The sequence below is a fragment of the Taudactylus pleione genome, unplaced genomic scaffold (genome assembly GCF_031769625.1).
Source record: "Taudactylus pleione unplaced genomic scaffold, aTauple2 ptg000137l, whole genome shotgun sequence".
NCBI lineage: Eukaryota > Metazoa > Chordata > Amphibia > Anura > Myobatrachidae > Taudactylus > Taudactylus pleione.
This window is the reverse complement of record NW_028284539.1, coordinates 610,150-629,376: the sequence shown is the minus strand read 5'-3', so window position 1 is coordinate 629,376 and position 19,227 is coordinate 610,150. Positions and strand designations below refer to the sequence as shown.

The following is a 19,227-nucleotide window of genomic DNA, read 5'->3' as shown; positions in this document are numbered from 1 at the left end:
TCTTTTAACTGCGCATAAAGGACCAGTTATTCTGGTATGTCAAAATATGGCGGGAAAGTAGTGGAAGGAAGGGGAGCAGTTTTTAATTAACAAAGGGATTTAAGCCCTTATGGCAGAGTGTACCACCATGCTTCTGACGAAGGACCTAAGCGTCCGAAACGCGTAAAGCTGGTGGAGATCAACATCCTCATTGATACCTTTGGAACTGTGGTGGTGAGTTGGTTGGTGTCCGGAAACCCCTACTCTACACCCCAGTGAAAGTGTTGGTGTCACGCCTATATGTTTGCATCAATCTGGTGATGCTACATGCAGTATATTTTTAACCTAAATGTGAGTGTGCCTTTATAAATAAATTGATTGTTATTTGTTGCCAAACAATATTGCACTATATACTTTCTTTTAATATATGGAAGCTGATGATCTAAAACTGACGAAAGGATCTGTCAGGAGTACATTGGTTATACTTCAATGAGAAATTGTGAAAGGCTTGATCTATCTACTAAAGTGTGAGTGACCCTTTTTCTAAAATTGGACTTCATAATCACCACAGTATTAAACTATCCCCAGTTCACTCTCTTCTCTTGGGAGGTACGAAAGAATCTTGGTTAAAAAGAGTGGTGATCCTAAACAGTGAGAAGAATGTTTGGTGTTGTTCAGGGTACAACTGAACTTTTCATTAATTAATCTGTTTATGGACAGCGCCATTGTGAGACTCTGTAACTTTTTTGCCCCTTAAATTCAAGACTACAAAATGTTGTCTAAAATATTTACCACTTGCTTACAATCTGTTATTACTTCTCCTCTTACTCTGCATCAATCTTGGTTCACCCATGGGGGACATATAGTCCAAAATGTTTGCTTAGCTGTGGTGGCTTTGTAATTATCTACCACTCCAGGCTATTTTTCCAAGATGCTATTTAGATGTTGAGAAAGCCTTTGATACATTTTTGTGGCCCCACCTCTATTCAGTATTACAGCTGCGTGACTTTGGCTTAACTTTATTAGTATAATTAAATACTTTTACACTTCTCCACATAATAAATTGTTGATAAGTGGTCTTCTGGGTGACCTTATCCCAATGTTTAGAGAAAACAGACAGGGATGCACATTATCCCCCTACTTATTAATTTGGCTCTCGATCCCTTATTTCTTGTTTTATAATCTTGGCCCCTGTTTCGAGGTATTTTCTTTGGGGCAAACAGACGTTAATGTCTTGATCTTTGCCGATGACCTTCTTATTTTTATCACTAATCCACAAAATTGTCTATCTCCTCTTCTTTCCAGATTAGATGATTTTTGTAGAAACTCAGGTTTTACAATAAATAATACCAAATCACATGTAATGGACTGAAGTACCTTTCTCCATAGAGAGAGTCTGATTTTTGGGTGATTTACAATGGACAGAGACTGATATTCCTTATTTGGGAATTCACCTTCCCAAGAATGTCCATGATTTATATACAATAAATGTTAAAAATGTCTTAGATACAGCCCTTAAAGAATTAGATGACTGCCAACATTTACATTTGTCTTATTTGGGCAGAGCCAATCTCATTGAATTAGTCACCTTTCCCAAGTTATTGTACCCCTTGCAGGTCTTACCTGTAGTGCTTACTAAAACAGATGTAAAGCAAACTGATGCACCCTTTCGGCAATTTATTTGGTAGAAGAAGAAGCCTCAATTTAGTTTGCAATTACTACAGTATAATAGATTGGAGGGGGGAATTAATTTCCCAAATATGGCATTGTATAATTATGCGTACATTTTCAGGCATATTAGGGATTGGATTTCATATTCCAAACTGTATACTTATTATTTGATTGAGAAATCCTTTCTTCCCAATATAGACTTACATCTTAAAAAATGTGATATACCTGTGGATGTGTTAGATAACCTTCTGTTAATATCCACATAGTCATCCTGCCACACCATTTATAATAAATGTGTCACGATCCTGTCTAGTTGTCACCTTTTTGCCTTGAGACTTATCTCTGTCAGCTGCTCCATGGATCTGTGTTTGCAATTCTCCTGGGACATCTGCTCTGGCTGAATCATGCTGGCTGTGATATCTGTGTGTGCAGACTGCTCTCCTAGCCAAACTGATAAACCACCTGGACCCTGCTCTGTCTGTGAGCATTGCTAGTCTTAATTGGAATCACAGGCGTGGTCCTGACTCTCAGAGCTGCAGAGATGAATACTCCTTTTGCATGCTGTGTCTTGCTCCACTCTGAATGCCACTGCCAGACCACCTGTCTGCATCCACCAATCGCTGCCAGACTCTTAGTATATAGATCCTCCTCTAATAGCACTCAGTGCTTGAACATCTTGTTACGTTCCATGGTGTACAACTTGTGCAGTAGCTGTACCTGAGTTCCAGTGTGTCCCAGGCTCCTGCTGGTTCCTAGACCAGTGCTATCTGTAAAGCCTGCTACGTTCAGTTATCCACACGGCTCCCAGGCCGCTCCAAGTGACTATCCATGCTACCCGCTTCTCCACACGGCTCCCAGGCCGCACAAAGTAGCTTCCACGCTACCACTTCTCGTCTACGGCTCCCAGGCCGCTCCAAGTGACTATTCACGCTACCCGCTTCTCCAAACGGCTCCCAGGCCGCACAAAGTAGCTTTCACGCTACCACTTCCCGCCTACGGCTCCCAGGCCGCACAAAGTAGCTTCCACGCTACCACTTCTCGCCTACGGCTCCCAGGCCGCACAAAGTAGCTTTCACGCTACCACTTCTCACCTACGGCTCCCAGGCCACTCCAAGTAGCTTCCACACTACCAGCTTCTCCAAGTGACTATCCACGCTACCCGCTTCTCCACACGGCTCCCAGGCCACACCAAGTAGCTTCCACGCTACCAGCTTCTCCAAGTGGCTACCCAGCTACCAGCTTCTCCACACGGCTCCCAGGCCGCACCAAGTAGCTTCCACGCTACCACCTCTCGCCCACGGCTCCCAGGCCGCTCCAAGTAGCTTCTACGCTACCACGTCTACCCACGGCTTCCCAAGCCACAACAAGTAGCTTCCACGCTACCATCCATCTGCAAGCTCATCTACTGGTACCCCGACCAGCTCAGTCTGCCTACCTGCCGGTCCCAGTCCGGTCCCTCCAAGTTCCTTCTGGTCTCATTCCAACCTCTCAAGTTTCCAGTTCCAGTCACTCATCACCCAAGGCAGTTCTCACTGCTACCCACTTCTTTTATAAAAAGAGCTATTCATGTCCCCCATGGTTCCAGTCCAGCCGGCCTCCAGTGTTTCCAGTTCATCACCTGATACAGGTAACCCTTGAGCACCAATTGTGACAGTATGTTCAAGCCTAACAATGGTGGCGGATCAAGCACCTAATCCTGGATCAAGTGCTTTCCGTAACCTAATCACTCATTTGGATTCACAGGAGGCGGTACAGCATCAAGTACTACAACTTCTGCAAATTCTGACTAACCGGCTAGATGATACCCAAATCTTACCTGAACCCCTAACTGCTTTCCATCAACTGCTGGAACAGCTACAGGCTCTACTCAGCAAAATCTTTCAGCTCATTCCTGAATTTCTTAGAGCTACCTCTGTCTCAACTAAAAACTCTGTCTTGGAATCTCTAAGAACCAAAGATTCTTCCATGCCAAGTGAAGTGAGACATCGAAGTTACCCGCGCTCCAAGCTCTCTGTGGCTGAACGCCAGCGGTGTAAAGATTTACATCTCTGTCGTTATTGTGGAGCTTCTGACCACTTTATCAAGGACTGTTCCCTTTGCAATTCCAGCAGTGGTTCCAGGTGTCAACGTCTCAGTGCCTGTTCTGGTCCCGTCCCAGATTCTGCCTGTTCCGGTCCCAGCCCGGATTCTGCCTGTTCTGGTCCCGTCCCGGATTCTGCCTGTTCCGGTCCCATCCCAGATTCTGCCTGTTCCGGTCCCGTCCCGGATTCTGCCTGTTCCGGTCCCGTCCCGGATTCTGCCTGTTCCGGTCCCATCCCGGATTCTGCCTGTTCCGGTCCCGTCCTGGATTCTGCCTGTTCCGGTCCCGTCCCGGATTCTGCCTGTTCCGGTCTCAGCCGGATTCAGCTGTTCCGGGAGGGGTCTCCAGAGTCTCAACCCCAGGAGGGTCCTTAAGTCTCGTAACCCAAGAAGGGGTTTTGAGTCACTCACCCCAGGAGGAAGTCTCTGTCCGCGCATCCCAAAAAGGGGGTTCATGTTCCATACCCCAAGAGGGAAAGTCGAGTCAGCTTCCCCAGAAGGGGATTTTGGGTCCCATACTCCAACAGGGAGTGTCAAGCTCTGTACTCAAGGAGGGGACCTTAAGTCTCTCACCCCTGGAGAGGGTTACAAGAATTATGCCCCTGGAGGGGGTCCCAAGTCTCGCACCCCAGGACGGGGTCCCAAGTCTTGCACCCCAGGAGGGGGTCCCAAGTCTCGCACCCCAGGAGGGGGTCCCAAGTCTCGCACCCCAGGAGGGTGTCCCAAGTCTCGCACCCCAGGAGGGTGTCCCAAGTCTCGCACCCCAGGAGGGTGTCCCAAGTCTCGCACCCCAGGAGGGGGACCCAAGTCTCGCACCCCAGGAGGGGGTCCCAAGTCTCATGCCCCAAGAGGGGGTTTCAAGTTCCGTTCCCCAGGAGCAGATTTCAAGTACCACACTCTTGGTGGAAGTTTCTACTGTCCTGTCTAAGAAAGAACATCAATCAACTTTGGCTGAATCATCCAATTATTGCGTTAAAGAATCTTTAAGTGGTTCCTTCTCAGTTCCTGAAAAGAATGCTGTAAATCAGGATGATATAGTGTCCATGACCTTCGATGATGATGTGTCCCAGTACACCATATTGCTTAAGCATTATGATGCCCTAATGAGAACCAATCCAGCTTGTGGTATTACTCCCACCAACATCGTCATGTTTCTTTTTATGCACTTTAGAGGTAAAGCCTTGGAGTGGGCCAACCCACTCATTGAGTCCAAGGATCCAATTCTACAAGACATAATAGCCTTCAGTACAGCTCTGCTTAAAGAATTTGCTCCTATGTGTCCGTCTCCAGATACCCGTTCTGATAAATATTCTGGAGTTATTTCAGCACCTTCAGATATTAAACTCGCATACACCGCTGTTCTCCCTTCTCAAAATCATATGGTACAGGATCAATCAGTCCGAAAGAAGAAGACTCAAAGAACTATTAGAGACCAACAACATGATACCATGAGAGTTGGTTGTGTTTCCCTCTGCCCATCTCCGGAGTCCTCTAGGTTTTCAAGTCATGTTAACTCCTCTGATCTTCCTTTGGACATGGATTCTGATTCTGAATTCGATCCTGTGCATGACAATACTCCTTTCCTCGACAACCATTTGGTATCAGACCATGTTCTTCCTAGTCATACGTTCTCCCAAGAATTACCAATAAAAACTACTTTGCTGAAAAAGGAAAATTCTTCTGCTACTCTTCTTAACACTATGCAAATTCCTCTAGGAACAGAGAGATGCTTGAAGGGATTAACCTTTGTGATCGTGGGATATTTGGAGTCCATAGAAAAGGAGGAAGCCAAGTTGTTAATTGAGAGTTATGGAGGCAAAGTTTCCGAGAAGATATGCAGTAAAATTGATTATCTCGTTATGGTTCATTTTGGTGGAAAAACCAAGCGAGAGAAAGCAAAGAGTCTTGGGGTCAAGGTTATTAAGGAAGATGGCTTGTTTAAGTTGATTGACATTATGCTCTCCAAGGAAAGATTTTTTGAGCAAATTACCTCAGGAAACAATATTCCAAACACCTTCTAGAGTTCTCAAAGCTTGAAGTTCTTGAAGATATCGGACAGGCTCAGCCAAGTTTTTAGAAGTTTTTGTTTTGGTGTCCGGAGTCCACCCATAAGAGGGGGGTACTGTCACGATCCTGTCTAGTTGTCACCTTTTTGCCTTGAGACTTACCTCTGTCAGCTGCTCCATGGATCTGTGTTTGCAATTCTCCTGGGACATCTGCTCTGGCTGAATCATGCTGGCTGTGATATCTGTGTGTGCAGACTGCTCTCCTAGCCAAACTGATTAACCACCTGGACCCTGCTCTGTCTGTGAGCATTGCTAGTCTTAATTGGAATCACAGGCGTGGTCCTGACTCTCAGAGCTGCAGAGATGAATACTCCTTTTGCATGCTGTGTCTTGCTCCACTCTGAATGCCACTGCCAGACCACCTGTCTGCATCCACCAATCGCTGCCAGACTCTTGGTATATAGAGCCTCCTCTAATAGCACTCAGTGCTTGAACATCTTGTTACGTTCCATGGTGTACAACTTGTGCAGTAGCTGTACCTGAGTTCCAGTGTGTCCCAGGCTCCTGCTGGTTCCTAGACCAGTGCTATCTGTAAAGCCTGCTACGTTCAGTTATCCACACGGCTCCCAGGCCGCTCCAAGTGACTATCCATGCTACCCGCTTCTCCACACGGCTCCCAGGCCGCACAAAGTAGCTTCCACGCTACCACTTCTCGTCTACGGCTCCCAGGCCGCTCCAAGTGACTATTCACGCTACCCGCTTCTCCAAACGGCTCCCAGGCCGCACAAAGTAGCTTTCACGCTACCACTTCCCGCCTACGGCTCCCAGGCCGCACAAAGTAGCTTCCACGCTACCACTTCTCGCCTACGGCTCCCAGGCCGCTCCAAGTAGCTTCCACACTACCAGCTTCTCCAAGTGACTATCCACGCTACCCGCTTCTCCACATGGCTCCCAGGCCACACCAAGTAGCTTCCACGCTACCAGCTTCTCCAAGTGGCTACCCAGCTACCAGCTGCTCCACACGGCTCCCAGGCCGCACCAAGTAGCTTCCACGCTACCACCTCTCGCCCACGGCTCCCAGGCCGCTCCAAGTAGCTTCCACGCTACCACGTCTACCCACGGCTTCCCAAGCCACAACAAGTAGCTTCCACGCTACCATCCGTCTGCAAGCTCATCTACTGGTACCCCGACCAGCTCAGTCTGCCTACCTGCCGGTCCCAGTCCGGTCCCTCCAAGTTCCTTCTGGTCTCATTCCAACCTCTCAAGTTTCCAGTTCCAGTCACTCATCACCCAAGGCAGTTCTCACTGCTACCCACTTCTTTTATAAAAAGAGCTATTCATGTCCCCCATGGTTCCAGTCCAGCCGGCCTCCAGTGTTTCCAGTTCATCACCTGATACAGGTAACCCTCGAGCACCAATTGTGACAAAATGGAATCAAAGTGCCCCTTACTCCTTATTCCTCCCTTTTTGGGTCATGTCAACTTTCAGCATGGTTCAGCCTTTAATGGCTTGGGCTTGTAATGACCTTAACACAGTTTGTCAGCTTACAGATTTGTTATCACAATGCCCAATATCTTTTTCATCAAACTCTTTTCCCCTTTTTACATTCTCATAACCTATCTTTCTTTCAAGTGTGGACTGGAGTAATCAATTGGATACAGCTCTTCAATCCTCCAATGGGACTAGGGGGCACATAGTGGGAGGCACATATTGAAACTGTTGTAATTCCTACACTGTTCACCCGATTTGGATGTAATTACCCTCAAATTAAATCTGAAAGTCTGCAGTTAAAGCACATCTTGTTTGTTTCATTTCAAAACCATTGTGGTGGTGAATAGAGGCCAAAATCTGAAAATTCTGTCAATGTCCCAATATTTATGGACCTGACTGTATATATATATATATATATATATATATATATACACTCCAATCTCATAGAACGGCACTCACAGACTATAAATAGGTGGAAAAAAAGTAAAATGCTTTATTGCATTATTGTGTCGACGTTTCGGGGTCCATCCCCCATCTTCAGGACATAAGCAGTGTATGAACAAACATAAACAATTTATACTTACAGACATGAAGAGATTCCCTGCAGCTTGCGGGCCGGGTCCCCAGAGTCCGGCGTCTTCCTTCCGGTTTCACCGATGACGTCAGACCGGAAGTGACGCTCACCAGGTCCACAGGCCAGCTCCACTGGTAGGGGTGATAATGAAACATGTTATAACACAGTGTCAGATGTCCGCAAAAAAGTGGGCAACACAATTAAAATATAAATGCTAATAAAATAGCCATTGCATCAATAAATTATCAAATCAGAGTAGCACTCACCCAATGGGGTCTCAATCACTCCGGTGTACTATATATATTATATTATTGGTAAAAGGTTGCTGTCTAGTGATGATCACCTTAACTGCACAATAAAACATACTTGGCATGCATCCCTGTGCTATTCACTAAACTAAACTACAAATTACACGGATATTTTAAATCAATAGAACCAGATTTACTATAATTATACATTGTAATCAATTTTGTCTACAACTAATGCCTATAAAACCATTGATATAGCATTGTCTTGCTAGCACCCCTAACATTCATCTCCCAACCAATTACTGTAAAAGTTTACACAATTTGTTTTCGTCCACAGTATACTATAGACCCATTAATAGAAAGCAGTTCAGATTGAGAGCTTCATTCAGGCCAAAATGACTCACTATATTTAAAGTGTATATCCACTTACTTTCCATTTGAAGCAGTCTTTTGGCTCTATCACCACCTCTGATTGTCCATGGAAAATGGTCAATCATGCAGTATCTTACAGTGGCCATGGTTGGCCTCCAAAAAATGGTGAGCCACAGCCTGCTTGCTATTGCCCTGTGTCAGGGCCGCCCTTACTGGGCCATTCTCTCTTTAAATTGTCTTTCTGTCTTGCTCACGTAGCTCAAACCACATGGGAAAGAGAAAAGATAGACCACAAATTTAGATGTACAGGTCAACGCATGTTTTATAGAGTATGATTTTCCTGTGTATGGGTGGCAACATTTGTCTCCTGGAATCATGAAACTACATGTAACAAACCCTAAACACCTGTGACAACCCGGTAGTCTGGCCAAAAAGTTAGTGCTTACTGTACTTAGATCGGAAATGTCAGTACTGTCTAGTAGATCTTTTAAATTTCATCCCGAGTATAACTAGGAAGTAATCGACTATCCAGAAATTATTTCAATTGGGGATCCGTGGAAACCAAAGGCCAAAATAGTTTCGCCCTTTTATTGATTTCCTTACTTTTATGAGTAAACCGATTTACCCAAGGAATAACATCCTTCTTTGACTGATTTTTATTTTTTTCTTCTAGTAGTATGGATCTCTCTTATTTCTGTAGCCTACTTTTTAGCATCATTGACCAATCTCTTTGGATAACCTCTACTTAAAAAATTTTTGCCCATATTTTCCAATTGCAACTCTTTTTCTATTGGATCATTATTAACCCGACATACCCTAATAAATTGTGAGTAAGGTAAACTAGATATAGTCGACCTAGGGTGACAACTGTCATATTTTAATAATGTATGCCTATTGGTTGCTTTAGAAAAAAGCTTTGTGTAGATCCTATTGGCTTTTATACTCAAATTCACATCCAAAAAATTTATGTTGTCAAGACTAACAGTCATTGTTAATTTGACCGGACTAGAAGACAAATTATGTTTGTCAATCAGCTGTTCCAATGCAATCCTAGACCCCATCCAAAAAATTAAAAGGTTGTCTATATAACGCCAATACTTTAAAATATTGTGACTGACCTCCATGGAACTAAAAAATAGCTCTTTTTCTATTTGAAACATAAATGCATTGGCAAACATCAGGGCTGCGCATGAGCCCATGGCACACCCCAATGTTTGTAAATAAAATTTTCCCTCATAGACAAAGTAATTTATGTGTAAGCGTGAATTCTAACAAAGCCAGAAAAAAATCAATTTTAGGCCCTTTATATAATGCATTATCCACTATCAATGATCTTACTGCACTTAATCCCGCTTGATGTGGTATACATGTGTAGAGACTCACAACATTAATGCTTGCTAATAATAAATCATCAGGTACTGTGTTCATTTGTACCAATTCATGTAAAAGAGAAGGTGTGTCCTTTAGGTAAGTAAATGTATTAACTATACAAGGCTGTAAGTATGCATCCACATAAATTGCCAAAGGTTCACACAACGAACCCCTGGCAGAAATAATAGGTCTACCAGGGTTTTTTTTTGCATCCTTGTGTACCTTTGGAATAATGTAAAACAATGGAGATTTAGGGTGTTGTATCTGCAATGCTTTTTGTATTTCTGCTGTAATTATTCCTTGTGTAACAGCTGTTGTTAGTATTACATTAAGCTCTTTCTGGAATTTTAGAGTTGGGTCATGATCTAACTTGACATAAGTATTTTCGTCCACTAATATGCATCAATATCTAACACAACAATGCCCCCACCCTTGTCCACTCCTCATATTACAATGTCACAATGTTCTCTTAATGATTTAAGAGCAACATTTTCTTTTTGAGATATAGGGCCAAATGTAATAGGGTGAGAGTTTAGAAAATGTGAGAGTTTAGCAGTAAACTCTCACATCGGTTGAGTTTTATCTTCAAAATGGGAAAACATCCGAATGAGATTTTTAAATCGTGAGAGTTTTTTAAGTCTAAAAAAACATGCAAGTTCGCTCTGCTACTTTGTTTTTGGACTCTATTACATTGGTAAAGTTTAAAAAGTGTCAGAAACTCTCACTTTTCTAAACTCTCACCCTATTACATTTGGCCCATAATGTTGTAAATAGGCATTACTATACTTTGGGGGGTCTCTTCCAACATGCTGGAAAATGTTTCAATCGACGCATTAAATGACTGGGGGTCGAAAGTGGATGTAGGACCCAGCTTGCGTATCTGGTCAGGAATATCCAAAGCATCACGATTTTTCTGTGCCTGTTGTTTACTGAAAAATTATTTTATTCTGAGTATCCGCTGTAGTTTGTAGTTGTCAATTTTACATTGGAATGGATTATGTTTACTTGTTGGTATACAACTTAGACCCTTATTCAGCACATTTATTTAATCTGATGTTAAAGGAAGGAGTTTAAGACAGATTAAAAACTAAACTCTGTGCCCTTTCGGTGGTCTGTTTCCTCCTCTGCTGGGAATCTCTTCATGTCTGTAAGTATAAATTGTTTGTTCATTCACTGTTTATGTCCTGAAGACGACACAGTAATGCAATAAAGCATTAGACTTTTTTTCCACCTATTTATAGTCTGTGAGTGCCGTTCTATGATATTGGTATATGAGGAGGGGGTAATGCCCCAGGGTGAGCACCATAGCGAGAAATATTTTAAGCTCTAGGATGTGGAGTGTCGGTAAGGTGTATTTTTCTTTATATCTATATATATATATATACTCCATAGACAAAAAACCTTACAGTTTCACATGTCCCATTAAGGCTTCTTAGACATGATCTGAAATTTCAGAAAACCTAATTTCTGCCACTCAAACTTCAAAAAGCGATGAAATTACAATCGTTAAGGCTGATGATACAGGGGACAAATGACAGTGGTTCCCTGTACTTAAGTACAACCAGAACTGAGCTAGTCAGAACCAGCCCTGGTTGCAAAAATACATGGGACAAACGACGTAGGGGTTTGCACTTTGTGCAACCAGCACTATTCTGCAGTTTAATAAATTTGAACTCAAGTGCCCAGAGGGTCTTGCCAGTGGTAGAGACATGGCTATTGTGTTGGCATATGGGTAAGATAGAGAGAACTTACTTACAGTACCTGTGTTTCGCGTGGTAGGTCTCCCTTCCCACTACTCACTATTTGGATTTTATTCTGTCAGAGGTCTTCAATACGAATTAGTTTAATTTATTTTTTTATTTTATACTAGGTAACCAAGGAATTTTCCAGTCATTTTTAAGCTTCTAATAAACACACTCATTACGTTTATTTCTCCCCAAAGTGATTACAAAGTTGCGACATAATTAACATACAAAGTACATCATGTAAAAGATTTTTAAACTATCTTAACATAAGTTACTATTTTAGAAAGACTATTCACCAATTAAAGAAGAATTATCTGCAAACTAGCTGATACAATTGCTCCTGCAACAAGGAAATCAATTATTTCATCAGAGGCAATCTAATACTCTATTTAAGACAGACACAGGAGATCAGCATCACTATCACTGTCACTGACGAAGCCCGACTGGGAGAAATGCATTGGACACACCCACCACATACCCAAAGTCAAGCAGTAGCAAGATCTCACAAGGAGCAGCACGCACAGCTCCGGGGGCACGAGCTCTGCCGGACGGAGCTGTCCTTACTGCCAATACCGCCCATGCCTCCAGCACGCAGCCCTGAATAGGATTACAGAGACCCCGCATGGAGGACACAGCATCATTTTAGTACCACCAGAGGCCCAAGCCTGAAGCATTTACACTATATAGCTCCGGGAGCGGGGAGTTCCTACGGAGGACACAGCACTGACCCTACCCCACCAGGAGAGGGTCAATTTTATGCGCAAGACCCCACAAGTCCAGGATCAGTTTACAGGCACCTAGGAACGGACTAAGGTAGGAGCTGCGTGCACCTGTCATAATGTGGCTACATTTTTAAACACAATTTTTTATGCACAAAATCAGTCGATACGGAGTTGTTTCAGAACTGTGGAACTGAACTATACCCTATATACTCCTGAAAGAGCAATCAGCGGTTGCTCATATATGACTTTTAATAAGAGACTCTTCCTAGAGACTTCATGCATATTTATTTATTGTGTTTTATTTTCACATACCTGGATTTGATTGCATTTAAATTTTTTTATACATCTGCATTATCTGTCACATTTTTATTTCTTTACATTGTGTACTCATTAAAACGCACCAATTTTATACCATTAAACCAATACATGTAAATATCCACTCTCTTTTATTCTTATTCCATATCCAGACTATATTAGTTGTGCACCTGATACAGACCCAAAAACCCAAGAAGCATTAACCCTGACTGCTAGTAAGCCCAGGCCGGGGATCCCAGGGGACCCCCTCTCCAGGGCTGGGGTTCCAATAAAGGGGTCCCCCTCTCCATGGCCCCCCAGGCTGATAACCCGGGGCTATCCCTGGCACCCCTGGGTAGTGGGTGCCGGGTTGATTGTGTAATGTGGTGCATTTTAAAGAGTATTGTCTTCTGCAGGTGAACTATAGGTCCAACCAAGCCTCCATTGCATGCTGGTATTTAGAAAACCGCAAGTACCAGCAAGCAGGGCATTATGGCCCATTGGCCTGTGTCAGATCTTTTGCATGGCTACCGCCCACTAGGACTTCTGGCATCTTCTTTCTTTAGGAGCTCTTTTTTGCTCCCTCCCGGCCATCGAACTGCCATACTGCCTCCTAACACTGGCTTATATTAGCCAGCCGAGAAGGCGATGTGATGACATGAGCCATGGAGGAGGGGTTTGCAGGGGTATAGAGGGGGTAGTGAGGGCAAGGGCACAAAGGAGGTTGTGTGCAGGGGTATAGAGGAGCTAATGGGGGCAGGGGCACAGAGGAGAGGGGGAGCAGCAGTATATGAGAGGTAGTTGGAGCAGGATCGCAGAGAAGAGGTGCATGGGCAAAGAAGAGAGGTGCAAGGGGTATAGTGGGAGCAAGAGAAGAGGGTGCATAGATTAGGAAGGGGCACAGTGGAGAGGGGGGTGCAGGGGCACAGAGGAGAGGTATATAATAGAGCAGGTGGGGGCACAGAGGAGAGGGGTGTCCAGGAGTATAGATGAGGTAATGGGCGCAGGGGCACAGAGGAGAGGGACCATAGAGGAGGCAAGGACACAGAGGAGAGGTGGTGCAGGGGCACAGACTACTGGGACCACAAAGGAGGCAGGGACACAGGGGAGAGGGTGCAGGGGTATAGTGAAGGTAGTGGGGGAAGTGGCATAGATGAGGCTGGGGCACAGTAGAGAGGGTCCACAGAGGAGGAGGTAGTGGGGGCAGGGGCACAGAGGAGAGGGAAATAATAGAGCAAGCAGAGGCACAGAGGAGATGGGTGTACAGGAGTATAGATGAGGTAGTGGGTGAAGGGGCACAGATGGAAGGGGCCATAGAGGAGGCACAGACACAGCGGAAAGGGTGTGCTGGGGTATAGAGGGTATTGGGGCAGGAACACAGAAAACGGGGCCATAGTGGAGGCAGGGGCACAGAGGAGAGGGTGGTGCAGGGATATAGAGTGTTGTGTGGGCAGGAGCAGAGAGGAGAGAGGGTTGTAGGGGTATAGAGGAGGTAGGGTCAGGGGCATAGACAAGGCAGGAGCACGGAGTAGTGTTGGGCACATAGGAAAAGGTAGTGGGGGCAGGGCACAGAGAGGGGGCATGGACACAGAGGAAAGGGGGGCGCAGGGATATAGAGGAGGTAGTGGGGGCAGGGGCACAGAGGAGAGAGGGGTGCACAGAGGAAGAGGCAGTGGGGACAGAGCACAGAGGATGGGGGCACATAGGAATAGATGAGGTAATGGGGGTAGGGGCACAGAGGAGTGGGGGCAGAGGCACAGAGGAATGTGGTTGCAGGGGTACAGAAGACAGGGGGCCATAGAGGAGGCAGGGGCACAGAGGAGAGGGGGTGCAGGGTTTAGAAAGGGTAGTGGAAGCAGGGGCACAGAATTGAGGGGGTGCAGGTGATAGAGGAGCTAGTGGGGGTGGGGGCACAGAGGAGAGGTGGGAGTGCAGGGGTATAGAGGAGTTAATGGTAGCATGGACACAGAAGAGAGAGAGAAGCAGGGGCTCAGAATTGAGGGGGTGCAGGTGATAGTGGAGCTAGTGGGGGTGGGGGCACAGAGGAGAGGTGGGAGTACAGGGGTATAGAGGAGTTAATGGTGGCATGGACACAGAAGTGAGAGGGGTGCAGGGGTATAGAGGTGGTAGTTGGAGCAGTGACACAGAGGAGGGAAAGATAGAAGCACAGGGGAGGGGGGACTGGTATAGCGGAGCTAATGGGGACAGTGGCACAAAGGAGAGTAGGTGTAGGGTTATAGAGGGGGTAGTGGGTGCAGGGGCACAGAAGAGGGGAGTGCTTGTGTTTAGAGAAGGTAGTTGTGTGCAGGGTCACAGAGGATAGGAGGCATAGAAGTGGCAGGGGCAAAAAGGGAGAGTGGGCTGCAGGGGCATAGAGGAGGTAGTGGTTGCAGGGACACAGAGGAGAGAGGGGTGCACATAGGAAGAGGTAGTGGGGGCAGGGGTACAGAGAAGAGGGGGGCATTGAAACAGAGGAAAGGGGGGCCAGCCACACGTGAGTAATTGCTGCCGTGTCACAGAAGAGGTTAACCCCTGTGCTGCGGTGCCATTTTTAAAAAGAAACAATGACACAGAGAAGAGAGGGTTGCACATAGGAATCAGTAGTGGGGACAGGAGCACAGAGGAGAGGGGGTGTATGGCTATAGAGGGGGTAGTGGGATCAGGGGCAAAGAAGAAGGGGGGTGCTGGCATATAGAGGAGGTAGTGGGGCACAGAGGAGAGGTGGCCATAGATGAGGCAGGGCACAGTGGAGAGGGGGTGCAGGGGTATAGATGGGGTAGTGTGGGCAGGGGCACAGAGGAAGTGTGTGCAAGTATATAGAGATGCTAATGGGGCAGGGGCACAGAGGAAAAGTGGGGTGGAGGGGGTAGGGGCACAGAGAAGGGGGGGTGTGGTCGGAGGCTGGCCACACAAGAGTAATGGTGCAGCGCCATTTTTAGAATGAACAAAATGCGCTAGGCACTGAGTGTTTTAAAAATAGATTTATCTGCCGTGGCTCAATGCCTCACCGGCAGCCATGGCAGTGATAGGTGGCACACTGGGGGGACAGAGTGCAGGGAGCCACTCTGTTCTTTAAGCTGGGGGCCGGGAGCCTGGCTCCTGGTGCCCCAGCTCCACAGGGACACTGCTGGTCCCTCCATGCCAGCTGCAAACTGTGGCCAGGCAGTGGAGGGCAGGGCTGGATGCTGACCACTGGTGGATGGGAGCTCAGCTCCTGGCGCCCCAGCTACCCAGCAAGGTGGTATGCACCAGAGGGCTGTGTATTGCGCCAGAGCCCCCAGGCCACCTCCAGAGATGGCGTGGCTTTGTGCTGGCTGCTGCCACCCCAGGAAGCTACTGCAGCTGGGACATATGTCCCGGACTGCAGGGCTAAGTGCTACATGTAGAGGGGACCAGGCTAGCCAGCTCCCTGCCTGCACTGGTTAACTGTGCGCCGATCCTGGGGGCTGGGAGCTTAGCTTCCGATGCTCCAGCTCTACAACACAGCTTGGCCAGCAGTTAACCCTCAGTTCACTGCACTGAGGGAAGAACTGCGATAGCTGCATGCTGGGGGTCAGGAGCGCTAGCTCCTGATACCCCAGCACGAAGGAGAGGCCACACACTGGGAGATTGGAGAAGAAGGCTCCCAGTGCAGCGTGGCAGCAGGGCTGGCCAAGATAGCGGGTACACAGGGGGACCGAGCTAGCTGGCTCCCTGTGCAGCACTAGATGGTGCGCTGCTGCTGGGGACTGGAAGCCTTTCTCCCAGTGCCCCAGCAGCATGACCGTATAAAGGATATAGTGGGAGCAGCACTGCCCATCTCCAGAGGTCTGCAGGAAGAGATCTCCTGCAGTGCTGCGTGCTACAGGGTCCGACTGTAACTGTACTGTACCTCTCACAGATGCAGATGGATTCCCAGCTGCGGCTTCAGGAAAGGTGCTCTGACTGGCTGCACGACCTGTCACTCAGCTGCTGATGCCTTACTAACTGGTCTAAGCCAACGGTGTTTACGCCCCCTGCTGGAAGCACCTACTGAGCATACGCAACAAGTAGAAAAGTTCTATATGTATAATGGTGGATTTGTGAGGTAATAGTTTTAAAACTGTAACTTTCTCAATTACCTGAATCCCAAAAGGCCCTACCCTGAAACAATAGCTACCTAATAAAACAAACCCCAAGTCTAAATTTGCCCCCTACCCTGAGTTATGCCATTCCCAAAAATCCCCCATAGACTATAGCAGAAAAGTGGTCCTAATTGACAGTGTGAGAAAAAAGTGACAGTTGAAGGTTTAGATTACTTCCAAATCCTAATTTTTTATGTTTTTGACCTGAAATTTGGCATGCAGTATCGAGCGACAGTGCTACCTGGCCATACCAAATTTCTTCTCTGTAGATCCAACAGCTTTTGAGATGTACCCCTTAAATATCATGCCCCCCCTCCGGAATTCTCTATGGAGATTTCAGTTTTTTTAGATGCAGCCTTAATATAAGGGCACAACTGTGCCCTTATAATATATATAAGTGTAGTCCAGATCGGCACTCTAAATGACACTGCAAAGTTTAGAAGGTGCCTTCCCAAAGGTAGCATACTGTATATAGATGGCAATCTTCCTTTAGAGCTGCACAGCCCGTAGGGAAGAAAAAATAGGTGGCACTCCTCTGTAGTGAACAAAAAGATAATTATATTATTCACATAGTGCACAATAAATAAGTTGATGTTTCAAGGTCATGCAGAACCTTTCATCAGGACAGGTGCATATGAAGAAATGTGAGTAAGTGTCTTACCTTATATGTGATGTTGTCATTTGGGACACATGTCTGGTACGCTGGGCTCTACCTTCCGGTGTGTACCGGGCGGTTGGGGAGACATCAGGACCAGCAAGACTGGATGACGTCATCGATGTCCACGGCAACCTCTGAAATCAATAGCAGTGAAATGTGAAACAAATTAGCATTATGTAAGAAAGTAAAAATGTTGTAAATGAATAATATATACATGTTGCTAATCACTTCAATATATTAATAAATATTAGACAGAGTATATAATCTACATCAATAATATTATGTTGAATATACTAAAATAAATAACCTATTAAATTATATTGCAAGGAAAAAATTAATAAAGTCGCTTTGTTTAAAGAAACACATTCCAAGTCACTTTTTCATTGAGTCCTTTTGGAGCCAATGTGTCCAAGGTATGTATCCATTTAATTTACCATAGGGACGATAATTTATTTCAGTCTGCTTCTCTTATGGGGAAGGAATGTGATCTATAATTTTCTATTTAAGGCTTGCTAATGTATGTCGGGCCACTGGTTGGTCTATGTTCTTTCCTTGTAACGTGGCTCTGATGGCTGATCTGTGCAATGTCTTTCTTTCATGGAATGTCCTTGTGGTTTGGCCCACACAGTATAGTCCACAGGGGCAGATCATGATGTATATGATATATTGGGTGGTACAAGTAAGTACTTGTTGGATTTTATATTTTTGTCCCATATGGGGATGTTTACAGTATGTGCCTGCCTCCTTAAATCCACAGGTCACACAGGATGGGCATTTATAATATCCTGTTTTTTTGGTCTGTACTACCAGGTACGTATAGCTTGGCAAAAGGGACACATTGGTTTTTACCAGGAGATCTTTTAAACTGCATCTTCTTTTGTAACTTGGCATCAGTTATTTATAATGAAGTCCCTTGAGGTCCTTGTCGCTATATATAATAGGCCAAAACGTATTTATGGCCGCCCTTCTTGATTTTTAAAGTGGCCTCCTGGCCGCTCATATAGCTGTGGGTGACCACCCACAGCTATAGCAAGCGGCCAGGAAGATGATCGCGATGGTCAAGACCATCATGACCATCGGGCTTGTGATGAGACCCTTGTGGTAGGGTCTCGTTGCCGCAAGACCTAGAGTGCTTTCGGCTCAAACAGAGCTGAAAGCACTCCCACTGACATCACTTGTGATGTCAATGGGGCCGGCCCCAGATGGTAGGCATTCCCATGGGAATTCCCATGGGAATGCCTCCATCTGGGCAGCCACGCCCCTGGCATGCCCACCAAAGGGGGCATGCTGTCACTCAACATTGACAGCACGCCCCCTTTGGTACAAGACCCGGAGCGACAGTTTGCACGTCGCTATCCGGGTCTCGCGCATGCGGATGACAGAGCCGGCTCTGTCGTGCGCATGTGCACTGGGCCACCATCGACCCGCTTGCGAGTGCTCAGCACTCGCAAGTGGGTCTGAATCAGGACAAGAAACTTATTAGTTTTGTTAGTATAGCCTTTTGGTTTATAAAGGGAATTTCAAGGCATAGCCAACACATCAGATTTAGCAACCTGTAGTTCACTACGGTGATAGCCTCTTTGTGCAAATTTTGCTATCATATGATCTAAAGCTTCTTCCAGATGGTTATGGTCACTAGTTATGCGTGCAGCCTGGAGCATTTGGGATATTGGCTAACCTCTTTTAAGAGCAGGTGGGTGACAGCTACTATGATGTAATAGGGTATTCCCACCCGTGGTCTTATTGTAAATGGAGGTGGAAATCCTTTATTTGAAATATTGACCATAACATCCAAATAGTTTATAGTAGTGTAGCTGTATTGAAAAGTTAGTTTAATAGAACTATTAAGTTCATGAAATTGTTGTCATTAAATCCAATAAGTCCTTTTCCTCACCGGTCCATATTAGAAAAGAT

General features: G+C 45.8%; 1 protein-coding gene across 15 annotated transcripts in view; it reads left to right on the top strand.

The window, feature by feature from the left end:
• PTPN3 (protein tyrosine phosphatase non-receptor type 3) overlaps positions 1–19,227 on the top strand; it is a 753,142-nt gene that overhangs the window by 714,555 nt on the left and 19,360 nt on the right. The window contains exon 27 of one of the 15 annotated variants that reach the window (XM_088473603.1): positions 11,820–12,568. The exons of the other annotated variants lie outside the window; for them this stretch is intronic. Coding sequence (XP_088329729.1) covers positions 11,820–11,861 — 42 coding nt within the window. The 3' untranslated portion in view covers positions 11,862–12,568. Of the gene's footprint in view, positions 1–11,819; positions 12,569–19,227 lie in introns of those variants that run through there. 15 annotated transcript variants of the gene reach the window in all.